The sequence below is a fragment of the Siphateles boraxobius genome, unplaced genomic scaffold, assembly GCF_051911475.1.
Source record: "Siphateles boraxobius isolate OS27281-9 unplaced genomic scaffold, OSU_SipBor_1 5, whole genome shotgun sequence".
In the NCBI taxonomy this organism is placed as follows: Eukaryota; Metazoa; Chordata; class Actinopteri; order Cypriniformes; family Leuciscidae; genus Siphateles; species Siphateles boraxobius.
The window spans coordinates 18,558,261-18,580,735 of NW_027509141.1; the positions used below are offsets into that span (position 1 = coordinate 18,558,261).

Consider the following 22,475-nt stretch of genomic DNA (forward strand, 5'->3'; position numbering starts at 1 on the left):
CCCGGGCCGGCCAATACGGGGCAACTAGAAGTAGACTGATCCCGTCTCGACGGACCCTCTCCAGAACTCCCAGCAAAGTGATCGGGGGAAAAGCGTACAGGCGTAGCCTCGGCCACGTCTGTACCGTGCCATCCAACCCCAATGGGGCTGGATGGGTGAGAGAAAACCACAGTGGAAAGTGGGACGTCCCTTGAGACGCAAACAAATCCACTTCCACTGGGCCAGACCTCTCATATATCGACTTCAACACCTCGGTGTGAAGTCCCCATTCCCCTGCCTCAACTTGATGTCTGCTCTCTGATTCTGGTCCCTGGGACTTGCATTGCTTTTGAGATAACAGCTTCCCCTGAGACCACAGGAGGTTCTGATGCGCCAATCTAGATAGAGGGTGCGATCTAAGAACCCCCTGATGAATCAAGAAGCAGACCACCTACACATTGTCTGCGTGGTGACCCCTGAGGTCTGGGAGGAAGCTCCTCAGATCCCTGCCATTCATGACCGCGCCCAAGCCCGTGAGGGAGGCATCTGTCGAAGCGGCTTTCCGGCGACATTACGCTCCCAGCACGGAGGCTTGGGACAGAAACCAAGCTTTTTCCACATAGATAGGGAACGAAGACTTCTGCGTGTAACCCTGATCATGCGGAATGGGTTCCCACTTGTTTTTTTTTTAACCACCACTGCAGGGCCCTCATGTGCAGCAGGCCAAATGGAATGACATTGGGCACTGCTGCCATGAGCCCTAAGACACTCTGAAAATGTTTCAGAGTGATGGCTTGGCCTAGCTTTATCCTGGTCACTGGTGCCAGGATGGAATCTCTGGGCTGGTGCGAACACGCTTTTTTTCGTATTGAGTCTCAACCCCAGGCTCTGGATGTGGGCAAGGACGACATCTCGATGCCGAACTGCCAGCTCTTGTGACTGGGACATAATAAGCCAGTCGTCGATATAATTTCGCACCCTGATACCCTGAAGCCTCAGTGCAGCTAGAGCTGCATCCATGCATTAGGGGAGAGAGCTAGGCCGAAAGGAAGAACCATCCAATATTGGAACGCTTCGCCCCCGAAAGCGAACCTCAGGGACTTCCTGTGAGATGGAAGGATGGATATATGGAAGTATGCGTCCCTTAGATCTATCGTGACAAACCAGTCCTCAGATTTGATCTGACTCACGATGATGGGAATAGTAAACATCTTGAACCTGAATCTCCTCAGAGACCTATTCAAATTATTGGCATCAATTCATCTAAAATTGGCATAACCCTCCATCCTTCTTGAGAACTATGAAGTAGCGGCTGTAGAACCCGGACTCCCTGTCCAGCGGAGGAACACGCTCTATGACCTCCTTTACCAGCAGGGAGTTTACTTCCTTTTCCAATACCCGACCCTGCACTGGGTCGACTGCAGTCCACACCAACCTGTGTAATTTCGGTGGGTGGAATCGACCTGCAGCCTGTAACCTCAGAACTACCCTAAACGGAGATAGAACTGTATAATTCTAAGCTCACGAGGTCTAACCATGCTTTGAAATATTCTACTAAGAGAACCAGCCTCTCGAGACTGATTTTCGGGTATTATTTACGATTTGTTCTTGATCCCCTGAAGCGGCTCTCCGGCAGGGTTTGGTCAAAAACGATTCTCAATGTGCGGACACGAGCGCTGCCTGGCCGCAAGCCTGTGGGGCAGACAGAGCAGCGTGCTTTCGCTGGAAACCGATGTGTTCCGTAGCGCACTTAATGCGGGATACAGACATCGACTTCCTGAGGGCTCCCGTGAGGAGAGGCTCTTTCGGTTTCGTTCTCGACACCCTTAAGTGGAGGACCGGCAGGGAATAATCGAAAACCGTTTCCGATGGGCGAACACGAGCACTGCCTTTTTGACATAATTTCATCCATTAGGTGTTTATTAATGCCTGTGTGGTGTTATTTTTGTAAAAAAAAAAATTTTGTTAGTAGTTATTAATAAAATAAAAAGGTTCCATCTCACAAAACAACAGGGATTTAAAACTTTGATGCTCAATATCTCAGAACTACCCTAAACGGAGATAGAACTGTATAATTCTAAGCTCACGAGGTCTTACCATGCTTTTAAATATTCTACTAAGGGAACCAGCCTCTCGAGACTGATTTCGGGTATTATTTACGATTTGTTCTTGATCCCCTGAAGCGGCTGTCCGGCAGGGTTTGGTCAAAACGATTCTCAGATAGCGGACACGAGCGCTGCCTGGCCGTAAGCCCTTGGGGCGGACACTGTAGCGTTCATTCGCTGAAAACCGATGTGTCCTGAAGCGCACTTGATGCTGAATACAAACATCGATTTCCTGAGGGCTCCGCGGAGGAGCGATTCTCGCTCCTCCCTCCACGGGGGGGATAGCCCTGCTATTTTCGTCTTGTTTTCGATACCCTGAAGTGGAAGACTTCATAAATTGTATCTTAAAAATAATTGTATTTTGTCAAATGTTTTCACTTGTTAATTAACTTGTTGTGTATACTTAAAAAAATTCCAGCACAGTAACACAAAATACACTTGTATTAAAGACACGTTCTTAAAAAAAAAAGTGTTCATATGTTATTCATTGCTGGTGTTCCAAAATGTATCAAGTTTTTAGTTTTTAGACATTTTAAATGGAAAACCAGACACAAATACTGCTTTACTCTACTCTTTACTCAAGAGTACTGCACAACACTTGCTCATCTGTTATTTGTTTGTTTGTTTGTTTGTTTGAAAGCAGTAAGATTTAATTTAAGAACCTGTAAGACTTCCAGCAAAAACTAAACTAATTTAAAGTAAAGTTTGGGTGTTTTACCAGAGATTAAAATAGACCCTGTTTACATATTTATTGCTGTTTGGGTTTAATGACTGAATAAAGATATCCAGGAATTTTATTATCTTATTTGTGAGAAAATCGTTTTGTATAGCAAATTACGTTTTATTGGGTCTCTAAACAGTAATATGAGGCTGTTGAATTTTAATTGCTTGTTGCAGAATTGCCTGTTGACTGGCCACTCCACTCGTAACAAGGTCGTTTTGTGTGTGTTGAACAAACAGGAAGCGTTTCCCTGACGTACGGTAGCTTCAGCTGGTTAGGGTTTGACTGTCAGATCACATTTAAACCTGTAGACTCTCCCCGAAGTGAGCCTAAAGGTTTCCTGCTCACTCAGTCAAGAGAAGCCAATTCACCTGCCTGAGATATCATTCCTGAGAAACCCAAGCACAGCCCCATTCACATGTAGCCAAGGTCTGGAGGTTAGGTTATTATCCTGAGAGCCATGTGTTTATCTATTTGAAGAGCGCCGGCCCTCTGTCAGATATCTGAGCAAAATTGCTGGGTTCTATTCAAATGGCTACATGAAAAGCCCAGCTTGCCGCCTTGTAACCGAACACCCGTATTAGAGGACCCACTTTGTGTGCATGACTTCTGTTCATTAGGCTGGTGAAGAGTGGTGGGATACAGACGAAAATGATCTGCATTCGCATTTAGCTTGTGCAAGCTCACCCCAAACCCCCAACTTACTAGAGATGTTGCCACACAATCGTCGATGTAATAACCCCTAGCGAGGCTGCCGTGCTTGAAAACAGCAGGGTCCGCTCTCAAGTGCGGTGAAAAGCTGTGTGGGAAGACAGGCTCTGGGTGTAATGGCATTAATCTTCAATGCGAATCAGTCTTTGTTGTGCCTCTCTGTGCATCCACTACAAAGAGAAAGACACAAACAGCAGCTATCAAGTTGACGATGCCTCATGACATTCTCACTTTTGGCTCGCATGAGTTTCTCATTTTTGCTCTTCGATTTTTTTTTTTTCCTTTTGGCCTTGAAACCATTCTCAGCCACACTTTGTGAATTTATATACAACAGAGGGTAATCCAAACCTTCAGTAAACTGTGTGTGTGTGTTTGTGTGGTTCAGTGAAACCCTGAATAACCAAAAAAATATCTCTACAAAAATGGCAATATCCGAATTCCTTGTCCTTGTCCTTGTGGTGACATTTTATGGTCCCCATCACAATGTCTACACCGGACGCAATGCGCCACTTTTATTTATTTATTTTTTGGAAAATGTGAACATGCTGGAAGTTATCTTTGATGGGTAGGTTTAGTGTTAGGGGATATAATTTACAGTGTAAAAATCATTTTGGAAAATCACTATAAAACGTGGGAACCCAACGTGTGTGTGCGCGTGTGCTTGTTTATATGATTTATGAGGACACAAATTTGTATAATGACATTGGTATTACACTGGTCTTACAACGTAAACATGGTTTATGCGCACATTTCCTGAGTCCTCATAATTAAGATTTATTGAAAAACAAAATAATCAACGTTTTATTAAAAATGTAAAAATGCAGAAAGCTTGAGTTTTGAATTGGAATAGGTTGGAATTACCTCATAATAATAAGATGCATCAACCTTATTTTGTGTGTGTGAGTGTGTGCGTGTTTATTTTGTTTTGTTGTTTTGTTTTGTATTTTTGCAATTGTTTTGGTAGTGTCAGTGTATAAAACAAAATGGCTAATTTGTAACTATAAGCATAGATTGATGCATTTATAAAAACTGGATCATTACTGTTGCTAATGGCTGTCAATTTTTCAGTTCAATACATTTTTCATAAATTATTTGAATATTCATACTTTTAAAAATGTGTATTAACATATAGGCTGTGTTTGGAGCAAATCCTATTTGATCTTAGTGAAAAACTCCTGACGAATTTTAGTTTAGTGATCATGCCTATTTGAAGTTTTGAGCAATAAGAGCAATAAGTATAATCTTTGTCCATTTTTAAAAGTAAGAAATATTTAAAGAGTGTGTAGATAAAGGCTATTGCTGTCTGTCAGATCTTTAGCATAAGAGGTGTGATTTTGCCGGCATTTTAAAAAATAAAATAAAATTTAATATCAGAGCCATCTGGCCCAAGGGCCATCCCAGTAGGAAAGCCTATGATTGCATCAGGTATCTCTTGAATAGTCATTTCAGATTTCAGTGCTTCCTTATCAGCTTTACTTATATTTGGAAGGGGAGCTGATTGAAGGAAGACTGAAATTGCTACAGGCTGAGTATAGAGTCCTTCATAAAACTGTCTTAAACAGTCTTTTCTTTAAACAGCCTATTTCTTAATTGTATGACTTAATCTGCTGGCATCTGTTTTTTCCCCCACATCTCAAGGTGTTTTTTTTCCTAACTTAATTAGAATATATCTTATTTTATTCATATTTGAGTGTCATTTTTTTACTTAGGACTGCTTTAACCTTGTATATTTTCATTACCTTCAGGGATACAGCGGCTCACAGCATCCCATGTGACTTTACACTAATTAAGCAAAGGGTAAACAATAACAACAATAAACATAAAACACAAAGCTAGTTCATCCTGACTTGTTTCTCCAAATGAAGCACAGACTTTCTCATTCGTTTTCCTATGGCTGGTCCCGCTTAGACTCATTGAATGACTCTTTTCTTTTTTTGTCAGATTTAAAAAAACAAACAAACAAATAAATAATTTCTATAAACAAATTAAATGGTCAAAAATGATCGGAAATATTTCAATCATTTCACATTGAATAAAATCATCAGCCAATTGTCATCCAGCCATCAAATGGTCAGTGCTATTTGGAAGCTTGTATTTTTTGTGCTAAAAAAGTTTCTGTGACCTTCAAAGATCAAGGATGCTGTGTGTTTTACAATCATCCGTGTTAGACAGAAACCGTGACTTTAAAAGACATTTTCAAGGATCCACTATATTTTTATTTCAGATGTGTATTATGACTGTTAAGCCCACCTATTTTTGACAACCTTGTATGTGTGAATGTTTTAATTTTTGATTCTTGTTTTTTCTTTTTTTAAACCTAGAGAGCATTTTTTCTCTCTGAGGCCTTTTTCCCTCCTGAGTCTTCATTAAGAGAGACCTTGGATCCAGCCTTCAAACTCCATGAGACCATTGCCAAGGTAAGACTATCCTCCTCCTTTCACTACAAAAGTGGTGATTATTTTGTTTGTTGTTGGCTGGCTGGTTTATCAGGTACTGCAGTGTTGAATGCCTATAACTGCCATTAGGATTTTGTTTTGAGTGGAAGTCTTGCTTGCGTAACTTTCAAGTGCTAATTGCACAGCTAGACAATTCATAACTCAAGAGACAAATGCAGTGAGGAAACAAAACAAACAAACTTCAAAAGTCATACTTTCTGGTTATTGGCAGGTTGTTTATGCTAAATCTTTTTTGTATTTTTGAAGTGTGTGCGATAAAACAAACCTTTTTCTTAGTCTCTGCTTTAATTCCTTTAAGATGTGAATTTTTAACCTGAACTATCTGTTCTCCAGACTATATTCTCTTGATAATTTGATGTTTTGCATTTCATAATTTGAAATGATGTTTGCATTTTGATGTCTAAATGCAGGGTTAAACGTTTGAATTGGTTTATTAATTTTAAAAGTTTCTGTGTGATAATTTGTGCAGTACATTTAAATAATGTAAAGAAAGATGTCACTTATCAATAGTAAAATGTGAAATGTGTCTCAATAGAAATAGGGATTTTATTTATTTTGGTGTCTGCAATGTTGCTCTCAAAAGCCACTTCTTAAACTACCACTAACCCTTTGAAAGTCCGATTTGCTAACTGTTACTTGGGATGTATTTAGGTGTAAATTTATTTTTTGTTTGTTTTTGTTGGTTTTTTTGGATTGGATCACACACACAAAAAAGGGCATTTCTTACTAGAATGAATCCAGACTGAATACGTTTTGGCTAATAGCTATTTGGCTAATGGTTAATGTTATCCAGTAACTCATGCAGTCAAAGCAACTAAGTAATTTGTTGCACAGAAAGAGGAAGTGAAGATAATGAAGTCAGCCTTTTTTTATGTACTGCTCGATCATTTACATTAAGATGAGGAATGTGTATGAAGAAAATCTTTTCCATTTTGGAAAAGTCAATTTTGATTTCATGTTCCATTTGCAAAATTTTGCTCACTGGAGAGCTCGTCCAGTCATCATATCAAGAAGTGGGTCTTCCAGACGGGTCAAAAATACAGTGACCCATGTCCGGTGCTCTCCTGGGTCACGTTATAAAACCCCAGCACTGTTTCAATCCACAGACATTGATTGCATGGCTTCTGACAGCCCGTTCCCCACCCTGGCAGTCTGTAGAGGAAAAACATGCATGCTTAGATTCAACAACAAACCCTGTGAAAATGTTATGAAATATAGATGTAACAGGCTGGAGATTTTATAAACAATTTCTCTCTCTCTCTCTCTGCCAGTTATGGCCGCAGCATTAACGGCAGAAAGAAATATGAGCATCATTAAAGTTCCTCATCACAGTCAAGGAGATATTGTTCTGCACCATGAATTATTCAGGCCACTGGCAATGACACAAAGAGTTGTGGGACAACAACGCATGCTACTATAGATGAAAGGCTCTCAAAGTGTCCGTTCATTGTCTTGTCTCCTCCAACTACACATTAAAAAGAGTATATACAGGAACATTAGATACGGCGTCTGCTGAATCTGAGAAGGTAAATATTTAGTGTGGTTTTGAATTCAGCAAGCAGATTTGCAAGTGTCAAAATACCATATTTCTCAGAACAATGGGAAGAAAGGTTGGGAAACTTCCCTGCATAACAAAAACAAGATAGAGAGGGTAAGATCTCAGGCTGCGAATAGCATTCAAAGACACACACACTGGTGTCAGAAAAAGGGTAACTGTACAATAAAGTTTGTTCGTTGAAATTTCATTCACATTTTCATTCGTTTACATGTGTTAATGCATTAAGTATAACAAACTAACAATCAAACTAAATTTGGTAATGTAAGTTTATTTTAATAAAACATTTTGAATACAGATTACTATATTAAATTAGTTAATTTGTTAGTTCATGTATGATCACAAAACAAAATGTTATTTTACTGCAACTTTATTAAATTCACCTAGATTAATAAATTCTCAAAAAATATTGTTCTTTGTTATTTCTATCATGACAAGAGTTTAGCATGGGACTGGATATGACAATGTAATGCCGTGATCAGACTACTCTATATCAGTCCGATTTTGGCACAGTCTGTTTTACGTTTAGTGTAGTAGTGATTCATAAAGGACAGTTTAATCTCATATAGTGTGTCATATAGTGGACGACAACCAACACCATGTCTGCGATGCTTCACAACGTCATTACAGAAAGACTAGCATGTTTTATAAAAATGTTGGTCCTCCTCGACGAGTTCTGTCACATCTGTGACATTGACCAATAGGAGCAAAGCTTTCAAACATGGCAAAATGATAGAACGACGATGGTATTGGTCTAGTCTTGGTTAGCCAGACCTTCAGGCTGACGGCAGGAGGTCTGGACTCTATCACAGCTTTCATTGGCCAAGGACCGCCTAGAGGCCATCTGACTGACATGTAACGCAACCTATCACAGTTCATGTTTAGGGGCGTGAAAATGTAAAGTAGATGTCCCTACAATAACAGACAATAACAGTGTGCATCTAATACATGATTCATTCAAGAACTGTGTGCAAGTTTACTGCAACAATTCACATACTTTTGAAAATCCAGCATTTAGTTGATCCTGGTAAGCACTCATTGTAACTGTTATAAACACAACGCTTTCTTCTTCCACGAGGGGGTTTGCCCTCATGGCGGTTTGTTTCCAGGCGAACCGTTAAAGAACACAATACACACGTCTCCTGGACATCCTGTAGAATTCAACCGATCAGATGACAACTTTGAAAAAAACTTGAAGTGTTTCCAGTTATGTGTGTCGTATGAATCAGTCGTTCAGCTATTGGTTCGTGGGCGTGACGTCTGAGGCTGAGACTAGTAGGCGGAATTATGCCATGGATGAAAGGTTCATGGAGCTATGGCAACAAAACTCCTGCCTTAATGATGTTTCATCGAGGGACTACCATGGCAAAGTGGAAAAATGTACGTAAATGCTGGCGAATGATAGCAGATGCGCTTCAACAACATGGTGAGTAGAGGTCTACATGGAGCAACATAATTTAAATGGTCAGACGGGTCCGGGTCGGGTCCCAATCTATTACTTCGGGTGCCGGGTCTGTTTAACATTGTGTGTAATACCCGAGTCGATTGGACTCGCAGAACACCCGGCGGTGTTCAGAGTCAGTCAGTACTGCTTTTGTGTTTTTTGTAACTTGCAACTTGTAAAATTAGCATAAGAAAAGTGTGAGCTGGGAGATAAGGTAAAAACACAAATTGCGTTAAAAAGCTCTTCAGGTTGCTCCAGGCAGCTAACGCGAATGTGCAATCTCAAGCATGTCTTTGGCAAAATGTTTATATGGCAACCAGAGCTTCTGCATTGACACAATGACTTTACCAATTGACGATTGGCTCTTTTACTTAAAAGACGGGACTTATTCCGCCAAGCCGCGCTTTACACTTTCTCCCATTTTTATAATAATATGAATGAACCGTCTTGTTTAATCTTAAAGTTTTGGTGGTCAGACCCCGCACAGAGAGCACAGAGATGATAGCAAATAAATAATGCTAACGTCAGCGGCCATGGCACTGAACGAGCAATCGTTATTATAATTCAAAAGTGCAAACATTTAAAGTTATTATGCAAGTTAACTCGAGTCGAATCACTTTGCAAATCTGCAAAGTTGCATTTGTCATCCGTTACCGTGACATCAAGTGGACCTTTGAAGCTGAAATAATAAGTGGATTAAGCATACTTGGAATAACAAGCCAATTTCTTGGTGGAGGATTGTAATGCTTCACAGTCAGATACAAGGAAGGGAGGCGACGGCTACTAAAATTAGGTAAGACAAAAAGTTTTTATTTTACGCAACTGGTTTATTGACTTGTTAATAGCAATTTAGTGTGGAATTTGTGACAATCGGGTCCAGTCTGGTCTGTGTCTTCCCACCGTGTTCGGGTCCAGCTTTCAAATAATAGACGTGTCCAAGTCTATTCCGGGTAGTACATTTATGGCATTTCTCGGATCTGCATAGGTCCCGGTCCAGCTTTTGAAATAATAGATGGGTCCGGGTCGCTTCCGTGTAGCACATTACGGGTCTCTTCGGGTTTGTGTAGTCTGAACCCCAAATTCATGTATTTGGTCTTGCTGAATAGATCTGCTATGCTACTGCTGCAGCAGATGATGATGATGATGTAGGGCTGTCAAAATTACTCAAAAATGACGTTTAAATATTCCCTCTAAAAAAACACATATATTCGAACTATTCGAACATTTGGTTTCACATTTTGTCAATGACGCACATTACGTCAAGGACAGGACAAATTAATACAAAGAGACATAACTACTTGTATATTTAGTTTATTTAAGTTTAAAGATATTTGACAACGTATTAACTTACACGAAGAAAAGTAAATCAACTAATGGCCAAGACGGCAGACCTACTCTCTTCTCTCTCTCTCTCTCTCTCTTTCTCTCTCTCTCTCTCTCTCTCTCTCTCTCTCTCTCTCTCTCTCGCCCTCACCCTCACGCTCTCTGCACATAACAGTTTAAATGAACAACAATAAACAGCTGTTGAGTGCAGGTTTTGTGCAAGCAATTTAAGGTCGCAACTCTTGTCCTAAATATAGTAGGCTTCAGTCAGTGATTGAAACAAATATTAACATTAATTGAAGTTTTACAGTATATAGAACCGACATTGAACGCTCCGAGCGAGCTGTGCTGTGGTAAACTGCTGCTATGGTTATTTCGGGGGCGTCTGGCCATGCCCCCTTGGCGAGCTCTGACGTGTATGATGTAATGCTAGCTCATTGGCGCACACGTTGGAGGCACCCGCGCCATTGGATGTGCAGTTGCCGCAGCACAGCCAATGAGTGAGCCAGACACTCATTGTGCTAGCTGTGCAGCTGGAAAATGCGTTTTACATTTTAAGCTTCAGAATTTTGCCACTCACAAAGCAGACAGCCGCGCCTCAGCTACCGCGGGCGTGTTTTTTCCACATTCGAATATTCATTTTCACCTTCGAAATTCTGTTTTTTAAAACTATTCGAATATATATTCGAATTTAGAATATTCGTTGACAGCCCTATGATGATGTTGCTGCTGCTGTTGATTATTGCTGCTGCTGATGATGATATTTGTGCAGCCTTTGATTATTGCTGCTGCTGCTTCAGAGCATGTACAGTGATAAAATTTAAAAACATTAAATTTTATAAGAATTATTAACAACACTTTTACTGCCTATACACACTGCCCTGTGCATGTAAGACATGCTGCTGTTGCACAAATAGCATATATGAAATTACCTGTAGCAGATCTAATACAGGTTGAGCTGGGGAAGTTGGAGGGTTTCAGAGGAACTCTGAAAGTGTGCTACAAACTGCCAAAGCAAAAGTTGACCAACTATTTAAATGTTAACTATTCAAATCATTGGCTGCAGATTAAACCGGAACTAATCAGCTTGTGCCGTGTAGTTAACAATGTTTCTGTCAGGACCACTATCGTCAAATACGATTGACAATTAGCATACAGTTAGGATTGGTGGAATGGTTCTGTTCTGGGCAAGAACTCCCTGTGCCTAGCATGGATAAGAGCAGGGAGAGCAGCAATAACCCTGCTTAGGGTAAACAGAACAGAACCAACATGAATGTATAGCTGATATCATTAATTCAAGATTTTAAAGTACAACATAATACAAGAATTTATTCTGATTCAAGGGGAATCAGAATGCCATACTGACTGACGAGAGGAGGACCTGGGGATGGAGGAGGGTAATTAGCTCCTGAGAAACACGATAGCTGCTGATAATACTGAAGGAGCTTATATATGTATACAGTAATGGGTGTCGTATTCCCATAGGTAGATGTGAATCAGCTGTGAGTCAGCTGATGCGAGCTTGACTGACGTGACCTGCCAGAACTGATGCTACGCTTAATGATTGTCAGCAGGTTGTGTTAAGGACCCATCAGCCTACGGCATCTAGAGTTTCATGACAGAATTTGGTACTTCAATAAATTAATTGGATAATTCCGTATTCAATACAAGTTAAGCTCAATCAACAGCTTTGATGTTTCTTTACTACACAAATTAACTTCCAATTGTCTTTAAAACAAGATGAAATCTGCTTTTCATGAATTTAAAATAAGCACTCCATTAATAAAGGCATCTTTACACAGCTTAGTTAAGGCTGTTCTAAAGCGGCTCTGTTTCTGCTCAAAATTCCTTGTACAGTAAATACTCAATGCACATAAAAGCAGAATTAAAATATGCCGGTTTGAGACACCTCAGCCCCTAGAATCAATGGCGATTCTGATACTGTTCAGTATAAATTAATTCGAACTTGTGCCGCCCTAAACGTCATTGTAAGAAATTAGAAAATAATTATCAGTACTACAGAATTATGACAAACAACAAAGCGTGAGATATAGCACAGAGAGGAAATAATTTAAAAATGTCTAATTTTAAAGACATTCTTTTTATTTATTTTGAGTTTTATTTTTTCATTTTTTTCATTATTTTTTAATTAAACACTTTATTTTATAACACTTTGTTAAAACTGTAGTTTTAAAATAGTAATGTTCAAAGCATCGTTTCCCACAATTTTAATTACTGTGTAAATGCATTTATGCTGCTTCAGAGAAGCATTAAACACTCATTTTCTTGATTTTTTCTCGCTTCAGGATTTATGCCTTAAGACGTAGCATTTTGAGTCGATTAATTGATTCGTTGAATAATTCAATGTGATTCTGACAATTTAACTCAAACTGTACATTAAAAAGATAATTTGTCAATGCATTCAGTGATTTGTTGATACAACGAAGAAGGCTACTCTTTGGCAGTGTTGGGGGTAACTTATTACAAGTAACTTGAGTTACGTAATCAGATTACTTTTTCAAGTAACTAGTAAAGTAACGCATTACTTTTTCAATTTACAACAAAATATCTGAGTTACTTTTTCAAATTAGTAACGTCTCGGTTACAAATGGTAACCCTCGTTCCCTGAGGGAGGGAACGGAGACGTAGGTCATGACTGACCAATAGGAATCTCGCTAGAGAGGCCAATCTACTTCGAGTGAAACTAAAACAAGCCAATACACATTGGCGTGCAATCATTTGTATCAGCTGCGCGCCCTCGTTAGCGCGGGTATAAACGAGCAGCTGGTGCGATTGCACACTAGTTTTTTGCTGAGGAGCCAAGCCTGAGAAAGCTGGCCGCCCCGGCGGGCGGCAGCGGATGTGGCGACGGGACCTACGTCTCCGTTCCCTCCCTCAGGGAACGAGGGTTACCATTTGTAACCGAGACGTTCCCTATCGGTCAGTCACTACAACGTAGGTCATGACTGACCAATAGGAATCCCTACCAAAGCGCCACAGCCGCTGCACCCCATCCAGCGCCCCCGTGCAAGCCTCTACACCTTCTTGCCTGGAAGGACGATAGGCGGAGGCTTACACAGAGTGAGTCTGACACTGTTGTTCCGTAATAACCCATACAGTGAGATATTGGATAACACTGGGAAAGCGTGCCCTTTCTGTTTAGGAAGGAACGCTGCGGAAGCCACTTCTTCAAAGAGTTATGTGGAAATGCATATGGACTAGCCGAAGGCTGTACTGCATATGAAATAAAGGGTGACTTAGCCCAAGGGAAAGACACGGGCTTCCGATAGGAGCAGCCGTGGAATATACACATATGGGATCCCCGTAGGGTCACACAAATGGAACCCAGCCCAGATCCGGTTCTCAAGGATTCAGCGGATAAGGGCCTGGCACCGGACGCTCCGCCAAGTCCGGGCCGAGGGGTTTTGGAGGACTCAACAGGTTTTACTCTGGAGCAATAAGGGTGCACAGTAGGGTGCAGCAAGCCGACAGAGCCAGACCTCTCAGTGCTTCTACCCGTCTAGGGTGAGAACACGGGAGGACACAGGCTCTACACGTAGGCTATAGTATCTAGCGAACGTGTTAGGTGTCGCCCAGCCCGCAGCTCTACAGATATCTGTTAGCGAGGAGCCACGTGCCAGCGCCCAGGAGGATGCAACGCCTCTCGTGGAGTGTGCATGCAACCTGAGCGGGCAGGGCACGCCTTGTGCTTGGTAAGCCAAGGCGATGGCATCCACTATCCAGTGGGCCATCCTCTGCTTGGAGACAGCCTTTCCCTTCTGCTGGCCTCCGTAACAGACAAAGAGCTGGTCTGAGGTCCTGACGCTTTGAGTTCTGTCCACGTACATACGCAGAGCGCGAACGGGACAGAGCAAAGCCAGGGCTGGGTCTGCCTCCTCCAAAGGCAGCGCTTGCAGGTTCACTACCTGGTCTTTGAAGGGAGTGGTAGGAACCTTGGGCACATAGCCAGGCCGGGGTCTTAGTACCACGTGGCTGTCACCCGGCCCGAACTCTAGGCACGATTCGTCGACCGAAAAAGCGTGCAGGTCTCCTACCCTCTTGACAGAGGCCAGTGCAACCAGCAGCAAAGTCTTCATGGAAAGAAGCTTTAAGTCTACTGACTGCAGAGGCTCAAAGGGAACATCCTGAAGTGCTCGAAGCACCAGGGAAAGATCCCAAGAGGGTATGGAGGGGGGTCGAGGAGGATTTAATCGTCTCGCCCCCCTAAGAAACCTGACGACCAGGTCGTGCTTTCCCACTGCTTTGCCATCTATGTGGTCGTGATAAGCTGAAATAGCGGCAGCATGTACTTTGAGGGTGGAGGGAGACAGTCTACGCTCCAACCCCTGCTGTAAGAAGGAAAGCACAGACCCTATCGGACATCTTCGGGGGTCTTCTCGGCGAGAAGAACACCACTCGACGAACAGGTTCCACTTCAGGGCGTAAACACGTCTCGTGGACGGCGCCCGTGCTGAAGTGATGGTGTTAAGTACCTCAGGGGGTAAGTCACCTAAACCCTCCGCGTCCCGTCCAGGGACCAGACATGGAGTTTCCAGAGGTCTGGACGCGGGTGCCATAGGGTGCCCCGTCTCTGAGTCAGAAGGTCCTTCCTCAGAGGAATGGGCCAGGGAGGGACTGTCACAAGGAGCATGAGTTCTGGGAACCAAGTCCGGGTGGGCCAATAGGGAGCCACCAGAAGGACCTGCTCCTCGTCCTCCCTGACTTTGCACAGTGTCTGCGCAAGTAGGCTCACTGGGGGAAACGCATATTTGCGAAGGCCCCGGGGCCAGCTGTGTGCCAGTGCGTCCGTGCCGAGTGTTCCCTCGGTCAGGGAGTAAAACAGCTGGCAGTGGGAGGTCTCTGAGGAGGCAAACAGGTCTACCTGAGCCTCCCCGAACTCTCTCCAGATCAGCTGAACCGCCTGGGGGTGGAGTCGCCATTCTCCCGGGAGCACAGCTCGTGATAGCTCGTCGGCCACACGGTTGAGCAAGCCGGGGACATACATGGCTCGAAGCGACCTCAGATACTTCTGACTCCAGAGGAGGAGATGGCGGGCGAGTTGCGACATGCGACGGGAGCGTAGACCACCTTGTCGGTTGATGTACGCAACGGTCGCAGTGTTGTCCGTACGGACCAGCACGTCCCTGCCCTGTAGCCGTCTTTTCAAGCGGGTCAGGGCGAGATGTACTGCTAGCAACTCGAGGCAGTTGATGTGCCAATGCAGTTGAGGGTCCGTCCACACCCCTGACACTGCATGCCCGTTGTACGTGGCACCCCAGCCGGTGGCAGAGGCATCTGTGAATACCACAGCATGCCTGGACACCTGTTCCAAGGGGACTCCTGCCCGCAGGAACGAGGGGTCTGACCACGGGCTGAAGGTCTGGCGGCACGCCGGTGTGATTGCCACCCGGTGAGTGCCATGATGCCACGCCCATCTCGGGACTCGGCCGTGAAGCCAGTGCTGAAGCGGTCTCATATGTAGCAGGCCGAGCGGGGTTACCGCTGATGCTGCTGCCATATGCCCCAGGAGCCTCTGAAAGAGTTTCAGTGGGACCGCTGTCCTGCCCTTGAACGTGTTCAAGCAGTTCAGCACCGACTGAGCACGCTGCTCTGTGAGGCGCGCTGTCTGGGCGACCGAATCCAACTCCATACCGAGAAAAGAGATCCTCTGCACAGGGGAGAGTTTGCTCTTTTCCCAGTTGACCTGAAGACCCAACTGGCTGAGGTGCCTGAGCACTAGGTCCCTGTGTTCGCATAGCTGATCTCGAGAGTGTGCTAGTATGAGCCAGTCGTCGAGATAGTTGAGGATGCGAACGCCCTGTTCTCTCATGGGAACAAGGGCCCCCTCCGTGACTTTCGTGAAGACACGGGGGGACAGGGACAGCCCGAAGGGTAGGACTTTGTACTGATATGCTCGACCCTCGAACGCAAAGCGCAGAAATGGCCTGTGTCGAGGAAGAATCGAGACATGAAAGTACGCGTCCTTCAGGTCGATCGCTGCAAACCAATCTTGGGGACGGATGCATTCGAAAATGCGTCTCTGCGTGAGCATTTTGAACGGTAGCTTGTGGAGGCTCCGATTCAAAACTCGCAGATCCAAGATCGGTCGTAACCCACCCCCTTTCTTGGGTACAATGAAGTAGGGACTGTAGTGCCCTGACCTCATATCGGCTGGAGGGACCGGCTCTATCGCATCCTTCGCCAGTAGGACTGCGATCTCCGCACGCAAGACATGGGCATCGGCTGCTCTCACTGTAGTGGAGTGGATGGCCCGAAACTTGGGGGGACGCCGGGCGAACTGAATCGCATAGCCGAGCCTGATGGTTCGAATGAGCCAGCGAGACGGCCTGGGGAGCGCTAACCAGGCTCGCAGAGACCGTACAAGCGGGACCAAAGGGACCGAAGGCGTACCCGGAGTGGGGCAGCGAGGTGGAACACAGGGACGCAGCTCGGGAGGCTCTCTCTGGGAGGCGGCCCGTAGCGGGGTCTGAGTGTGCTGTGCAGCACTTACCTGGTTCCACGGGGCAGGAGGTGCGGGAGGCGGCTCGATGGCGTTCTCGGACCGTACGCAGCTGCCGGCTGGCGATAGAAGAGGCGGATGAGAGTGGTGAGGATTCTGACCCCCCACTACTCTCCGGGCCCTCTTCGGACCCAGAGATGATAGAAACTGCTCTTTTATTGAAAATTTGGGTACCGCTGGTTTTAAGGCCAGCGGCGGAACACAAACAAAACGGAACAAAGGATTTTCCACCCGGCCCTCTTCCGGGGGAGGGAGCGATGCAGTCATCGTCTCCTGGAGAGCAGTCCCTTCCACCTCTGGGTCGCCCGTCCTAGGGCCGCTTACCCTTGGCTTTGCCGCCCCTCTTGGCGGGGGCCTGGACGGGCGGGGCGCCCTGCCTGCGACTGGCTCCACGGTGCCGCTTGGATGGAGGCTGCTGCTGCGGCGCGGGAGCAGGGGCAGACGCAGGCGGACGCCCACGGCGACGAGCAGACCGAGGAGCCGCGGGCGGTGGGGTGGAGGCAGCAGCTGACCGCCGCGGCAGGATATGTTTAATGGCCTCAGTCTGCTTCTGTACAGCCGAGAACTGCTGGGCGAAGTTCTCGACCGCGTCGCCGAAGAGGCCGGTCTGGGACACGGGGGAGTTAAGGAACCTGATCTTGTCGGTCTCCCGCATGTCAGCCAGACACAGCCAGAGGTGGCGTTCCTGGACCACTAGTGTGGACATCGCACGACCCACTGACCGCGCAGTGACCTTCGTCGCACGGAGCGCGAGGTCAGTTGCGGCACGAAGTTCTTGGAGAACTTGTGGATCATGACCACCCTCGTGCAGGTCCTTCAGTGCCTTGGCCTGATGAACCTGCAACAACGCCATAGCGTGCATGGCAGAGGCAGCTTCCCCACAGGCCTTGTAAGCCTTGCCGGTCAGGTCCGACGAGTACTTACAGGCCCGGGAAGGAAGACACGGTTCTCCACGCCAAGTGGAGTTAGGGCACAGTTGCATAGCAACGGCCCGTTCCACTGGCGGGATACGCGCGTATCCCTTAGCTGCCCCGCCATCAAGGGTGGTGAGGGAGGAGGAGCCACCGAGACGGTTTCGGGCAGTAAAAGGTGCCGTCCACGTCCCTGTGAGCTCCTCATGCACTTCCGGGAAGAAAGGCACTGGGGTGGGTTGCTGAGAACCAGCGCGCGCCACCCCGAGATACCAATCGTCCAACCTCGAGGGCTCGGGACACGGTGGAGGGTTCCACACGAGCCCGATCCTGTTGGCGGCCCGGGAAAGCATGGCCATCATCTCCGGGTCCGACTCGGGCACCGCTGACACACCTGAAGGAGGCAGCGGCTCCGAGCCGTCGTCCGCAGAGAGGTCTGACCCACCCTCCGATGCAGCGATCGACATCTGGTCGTCGCAGGGAGCGCCGAACGAAACGACCGGTACACATCTCGAGGACGGTCCAGAACGTTCCGTTGGCAGCTCAACTGGTTGCGGAGCATGAGAGGAGTGAGGGTTCCTAGGGGGTTGGTTCCCCGAAGGAAGCGCGCTCACTGTAATCCTCAGATCACCCGTGTCACTGCCCGAAGCAACCCGCGAAGGGGGGTTGGAACGAGGTGCAGGCACGGGGACTCCGCCCCTTTGCAGGAACGTGAGTCTCGACCTCAGCTCCGAGATGGTCATCTTCCCACAATGGGTACATGACTCATCCACGAACGCTGCCTGTGCGTGTTCGAGGCCCAGACACACGAGGCAGCGATCGTGACCATCCCGCGACCCCAGGTAACGACCGCATCCAGAAACACACAGATAGAACGTCATCTTGAAAAAGACGCGAACTATCTGTGTGAGCTCTTTTAGGGACTACTCTCACTGGTGCTGAAGCACGCAGGGGAACAGCCACAGCGATCACAGACGGGAATGTGCACCCGTCTGTGCGCTGGATCTCTCTCGCTGGAGGTCTTACCAGCTGTTACAACAGCTTTTGAGCGCTTGCCAGGCGCACCTTACCAGCTGTTATAACAGCTTTTAAGCGCTCTGAAGCGCACCTCACCAGCTGTTAAAACAGCTCTTTTTCTTTGCTCAGTTTTTAAAATAAATAAAAAAAAAAAGAAAGAGAGAGAAAGAGAAACTGCTCGCGCTGCCGTGCTGTCACGCCCGCACCGGGAAGGAGAGGTCCAGAAAGGCTCGTAGTAGTTGGTTTCAACTGAAAGCAGAGACATCGAAGTGTTTGGCTCCGAAGCAAAAAGCTAGTGTGCAATCGCACCAGCTGCTCGTTTATACCCGCGCTAACGAGGGCGCGCAGCTGATACAAATGATTGCACGCCAATGTGTATTGGCTTGTTTTAGTTTCACTCGAAGTAGATTGGCCTCTCTAGCGAGATTCCTATTGGTCAGTCATGACCTACGTTGTAGTGACTGACCGATAGGGAACGCTAGTTACTTTTTCACATTTATTGACTGACAGCTCTCCTGTCCCCATGTTGAGAGAAATTAAGTGAGGTGTTGTGTGCATTTGCATTGAACATGCATTTACTCATCTCACTTGCACAAAAACATTCAGTATTCCTCAAAATGAATAAAAACAGTCAAATGCAATCTCAGAATTTTGTGCAAAAGTTTTATAATTAACTATGTTAAATTACACAAATATACTTTATGTATTTAATCTCACTTTATTAACCAATGTCTTTGCTGCTGACCTACAATGATCTAATTCAACCATACTAATAAGCAAAAATGACTTTAGATTAGGTTTAGAAATAAGAGTGTTGAACTTCCTTCTCCTGTATCCTATTGTTATTTAATCAAGAACAGCAGCAGCTGAAAGGTTTGTTTGAGCGGCGCCCTCTACTGTACAGTAGTAAATATGCAATTCCTTCAGCCTTAGGCTTATTCATTTAACTTTTGATGTGAAAGGGCCTTAACAATTGGCAAAAATAGATTGTTTTAGCTGTTATTAAAAAACAAACAAACAAGCCCATGCTGGTGAGAAAAAGTAACGCAAAAGTAATGTAACGCATTACGTTCCATAAAAAGTAACTAAGTAACGTACTTAGTTACTTTTTTGGGGAGTAACGCAATATTGTAATGCATTACTTTTAAAAGTAACTTTCCCCAACACTGCTCTTTGGTGAATACAAAAGGAATGATACATGATTGTTGATAATTCTGTCATGTATGTTATAGAGCGTAAAAATTAGATTTATTCTGTCGGCGTGCAGAACTTTCACACTCACAGTCACCTAATCCTCTTGAGGAGATCTTGTATAAATATGCCCTACTTTCCGAACAGTACAAGTTCTTAGTCACATTGGCCCTGTAATGATGCCGTGAGGCTTGCCGTTTCCTGCCTTCCATGAGCTCGGCATAACTCTAAAGCCAATATTAATGAATCCTAATGCCTCTTGAGATTTTCCTTAATATCACGTGACCTGCAGTCACCTGCCAGCCTTTCCCAAGTTGGCGTTACAGTGAAATAACAGCTATAGACATCGTTAGTTTGATCTAGATTTCATACGAAAACTAAACTCAAGTAGCCCCCCGATGCGAGCTTAAATCTGTGGAGGCAGACGTGAATTGATGGGGTGTGAGAGTTGGGTACCAGCGCTGTCTGATGGTCTCCAGCTGCAGTACAAGCAAACTTGAAATCCCCAGATCCCTCTGTAAGGCCAGGGCTGTTGTATCTGCGGTGTCACGCTTCTCTACGCCTCCAGGTCCCGTAGGACCTCGGGCCCGGGCCGAACTCTCTTTTTCTGAAGGCTGAGGAGCCTTGGGAGTTCGTTCCACAAAGCTTATCACATACTCTGCTCATTTTTCAACCCCACCTTTACAACCACAGCTGGGCTGGGTTGACGGGAGGACAGAGGGGCAGAGTAGTACAGGGTGTGTTTGAGTCAGTTCCACTCAGCCTGGCACGAAAGCCTGGCATCGATCATTTGAGCCACAGGTATGCGTACACTCCATCACCCTCACAGGGCCCACATGCAGCATATCAACACTCTAGGGCTCAGAGCCTTTGTGCTGGCTACCTAGAGAACCGCTTTAAAGATCTACATCTAAAGTCGATCATTCCCTTAATAGGTAAGTTTGCCCTCCTTTTAGAATGTGTGTTCCATGTACAATATTGTAGTGCTTTGAATTTGTTACTTTGGTCCCATTTTCCTACTGTTTTATGTTATAAACAAGACAATGCCTATGGCGATGCAAGTTGTAGAAACGTTATTATATATTTATTTTTTTTACAGCATGCGCAAATGCTGGAGTAAAAAGCTAATATTGGTTAACCTTTAAGCTACATTACAATCGGTGGCGGCTGGTGAAAAATATCTTAGGTAGGGCTGTGCCATATTCAGTCTGTTTCAATAGTCTGGTAACCAGGAGCCATAAGGTCTTTTAGCGTTGTGGATCTTCCTGAAGACATCCGTCAAGCATTCACCCTTCTCTCATTCAAAAACCTCTTAAAAACATTTTTTTTTCTCTGAATGTTACTCTTCAGCTCATAGGCTGTTCATTCTATCTTATTATATGTTGTTTGTTTGAATTTACTCTTTGTTTGTATCTTTGCAAGTGACCTCTGTATATTACTTTCTGCCCTTGGCAAACTTTTTAGAGTGTTGTAAAAAATAAAAATAAATGTTCAATAGAGAAATATACAATGATTGTAAAAACGAAATGATGCTTTTAAATATTAAATTAAATCACTGTCTTTATGAGTGAGTCATCGAGTCATTTATTTATCAGTAACAAAGCAAGTGGCTGTAATTATGAATGAATCATTGACTCTCACAAATTGTTCAAAGCCGCAGATTCATTCACAAACACTGCTGTGGCTATCGTTGGAGCTATTGTTTTGTTGCAAAAAATACGGACAATACTTTGTTTAAAATGAACATCACTTAATATTAATACCTATTGTTTGTTGAACTGTTGTATAAAATCAATGTCACATTTGAAATCGTGTGGATATTTGTATAATGTGATCAACATTAAACACTGGAACTCACACAGGGTATGTTTTTGAATTGAAGAGAGTTTGAATATTAAATCGAGATCTGTGTCTATATTTGTTCTTTGTGCTAGTAAATGCTAAATCCCCACTTTTACAAAGGTACATTGTCGATAAGGGCAGTAGGCTATAGCGCGATTTGCCATGACAGCATAATCTGCAGGAAACATCTATCATATACACGCTGCTTGTGTGAATTAGCAGTGTTGGGAATTAGGTAATTTGATCGGATGTCACGTAGCCTATTTACGGCATTTTACCTGCTAGAAATACATGCTAAGTTTTAATGTTATTTTAAGGTGGAGTAGACTTGAATGAACGGCAAAATTCAGCATTTTGTTCACATACCCCCTTCTGTCACCTCACATACCCTAGTTTGAGAACCACTTTGTAAAGTGACCTTGGGTGTTGGAAAGGTGCTATATAAATTAAAAAAATATCATTATTATTATTATTAATAACCATCCAAACACAATACACACTGCAGCTGTGAAAAAGTCAGTAATTATTTAATGCCAATATTAAAAGGTTGAGGCATTCTTACACAAAAACAAACATATTGCACAAACTTTCCATTCGCATTTGAAATTGAACTCAAACTGTTTACTTTCTCAGACAGGTGCTTCATATCCCTCATTCCGGTAACTGTCCATGCTGGATCTGTCCCCGTTGTTTTAAAAAG

At 44.6% G+C, this 22,475-nt stretch overlaps 1 protein-coding gene across 1 annotated transcript in view; it reads left to right on the plus strand.

Annotated features, from left to right (window-relative positions):
• The window catches only part of naaladl2 (N-acetylated alpha-linked acidic dipeptidase like 2), a 406,458-nt gene that overhangs the window by 300,226 nt on the left and 83,757 nt on the right, over positions 1 to 22,475 (plus strand). The window contains 1 exon segment of the mRNA XM_077203075.1: positions 5,838 to 5,933. Within this exon segment, the coding sequence (XP_077059190.1) occupies positions 5,838 to 5,933 (96 nt within the window).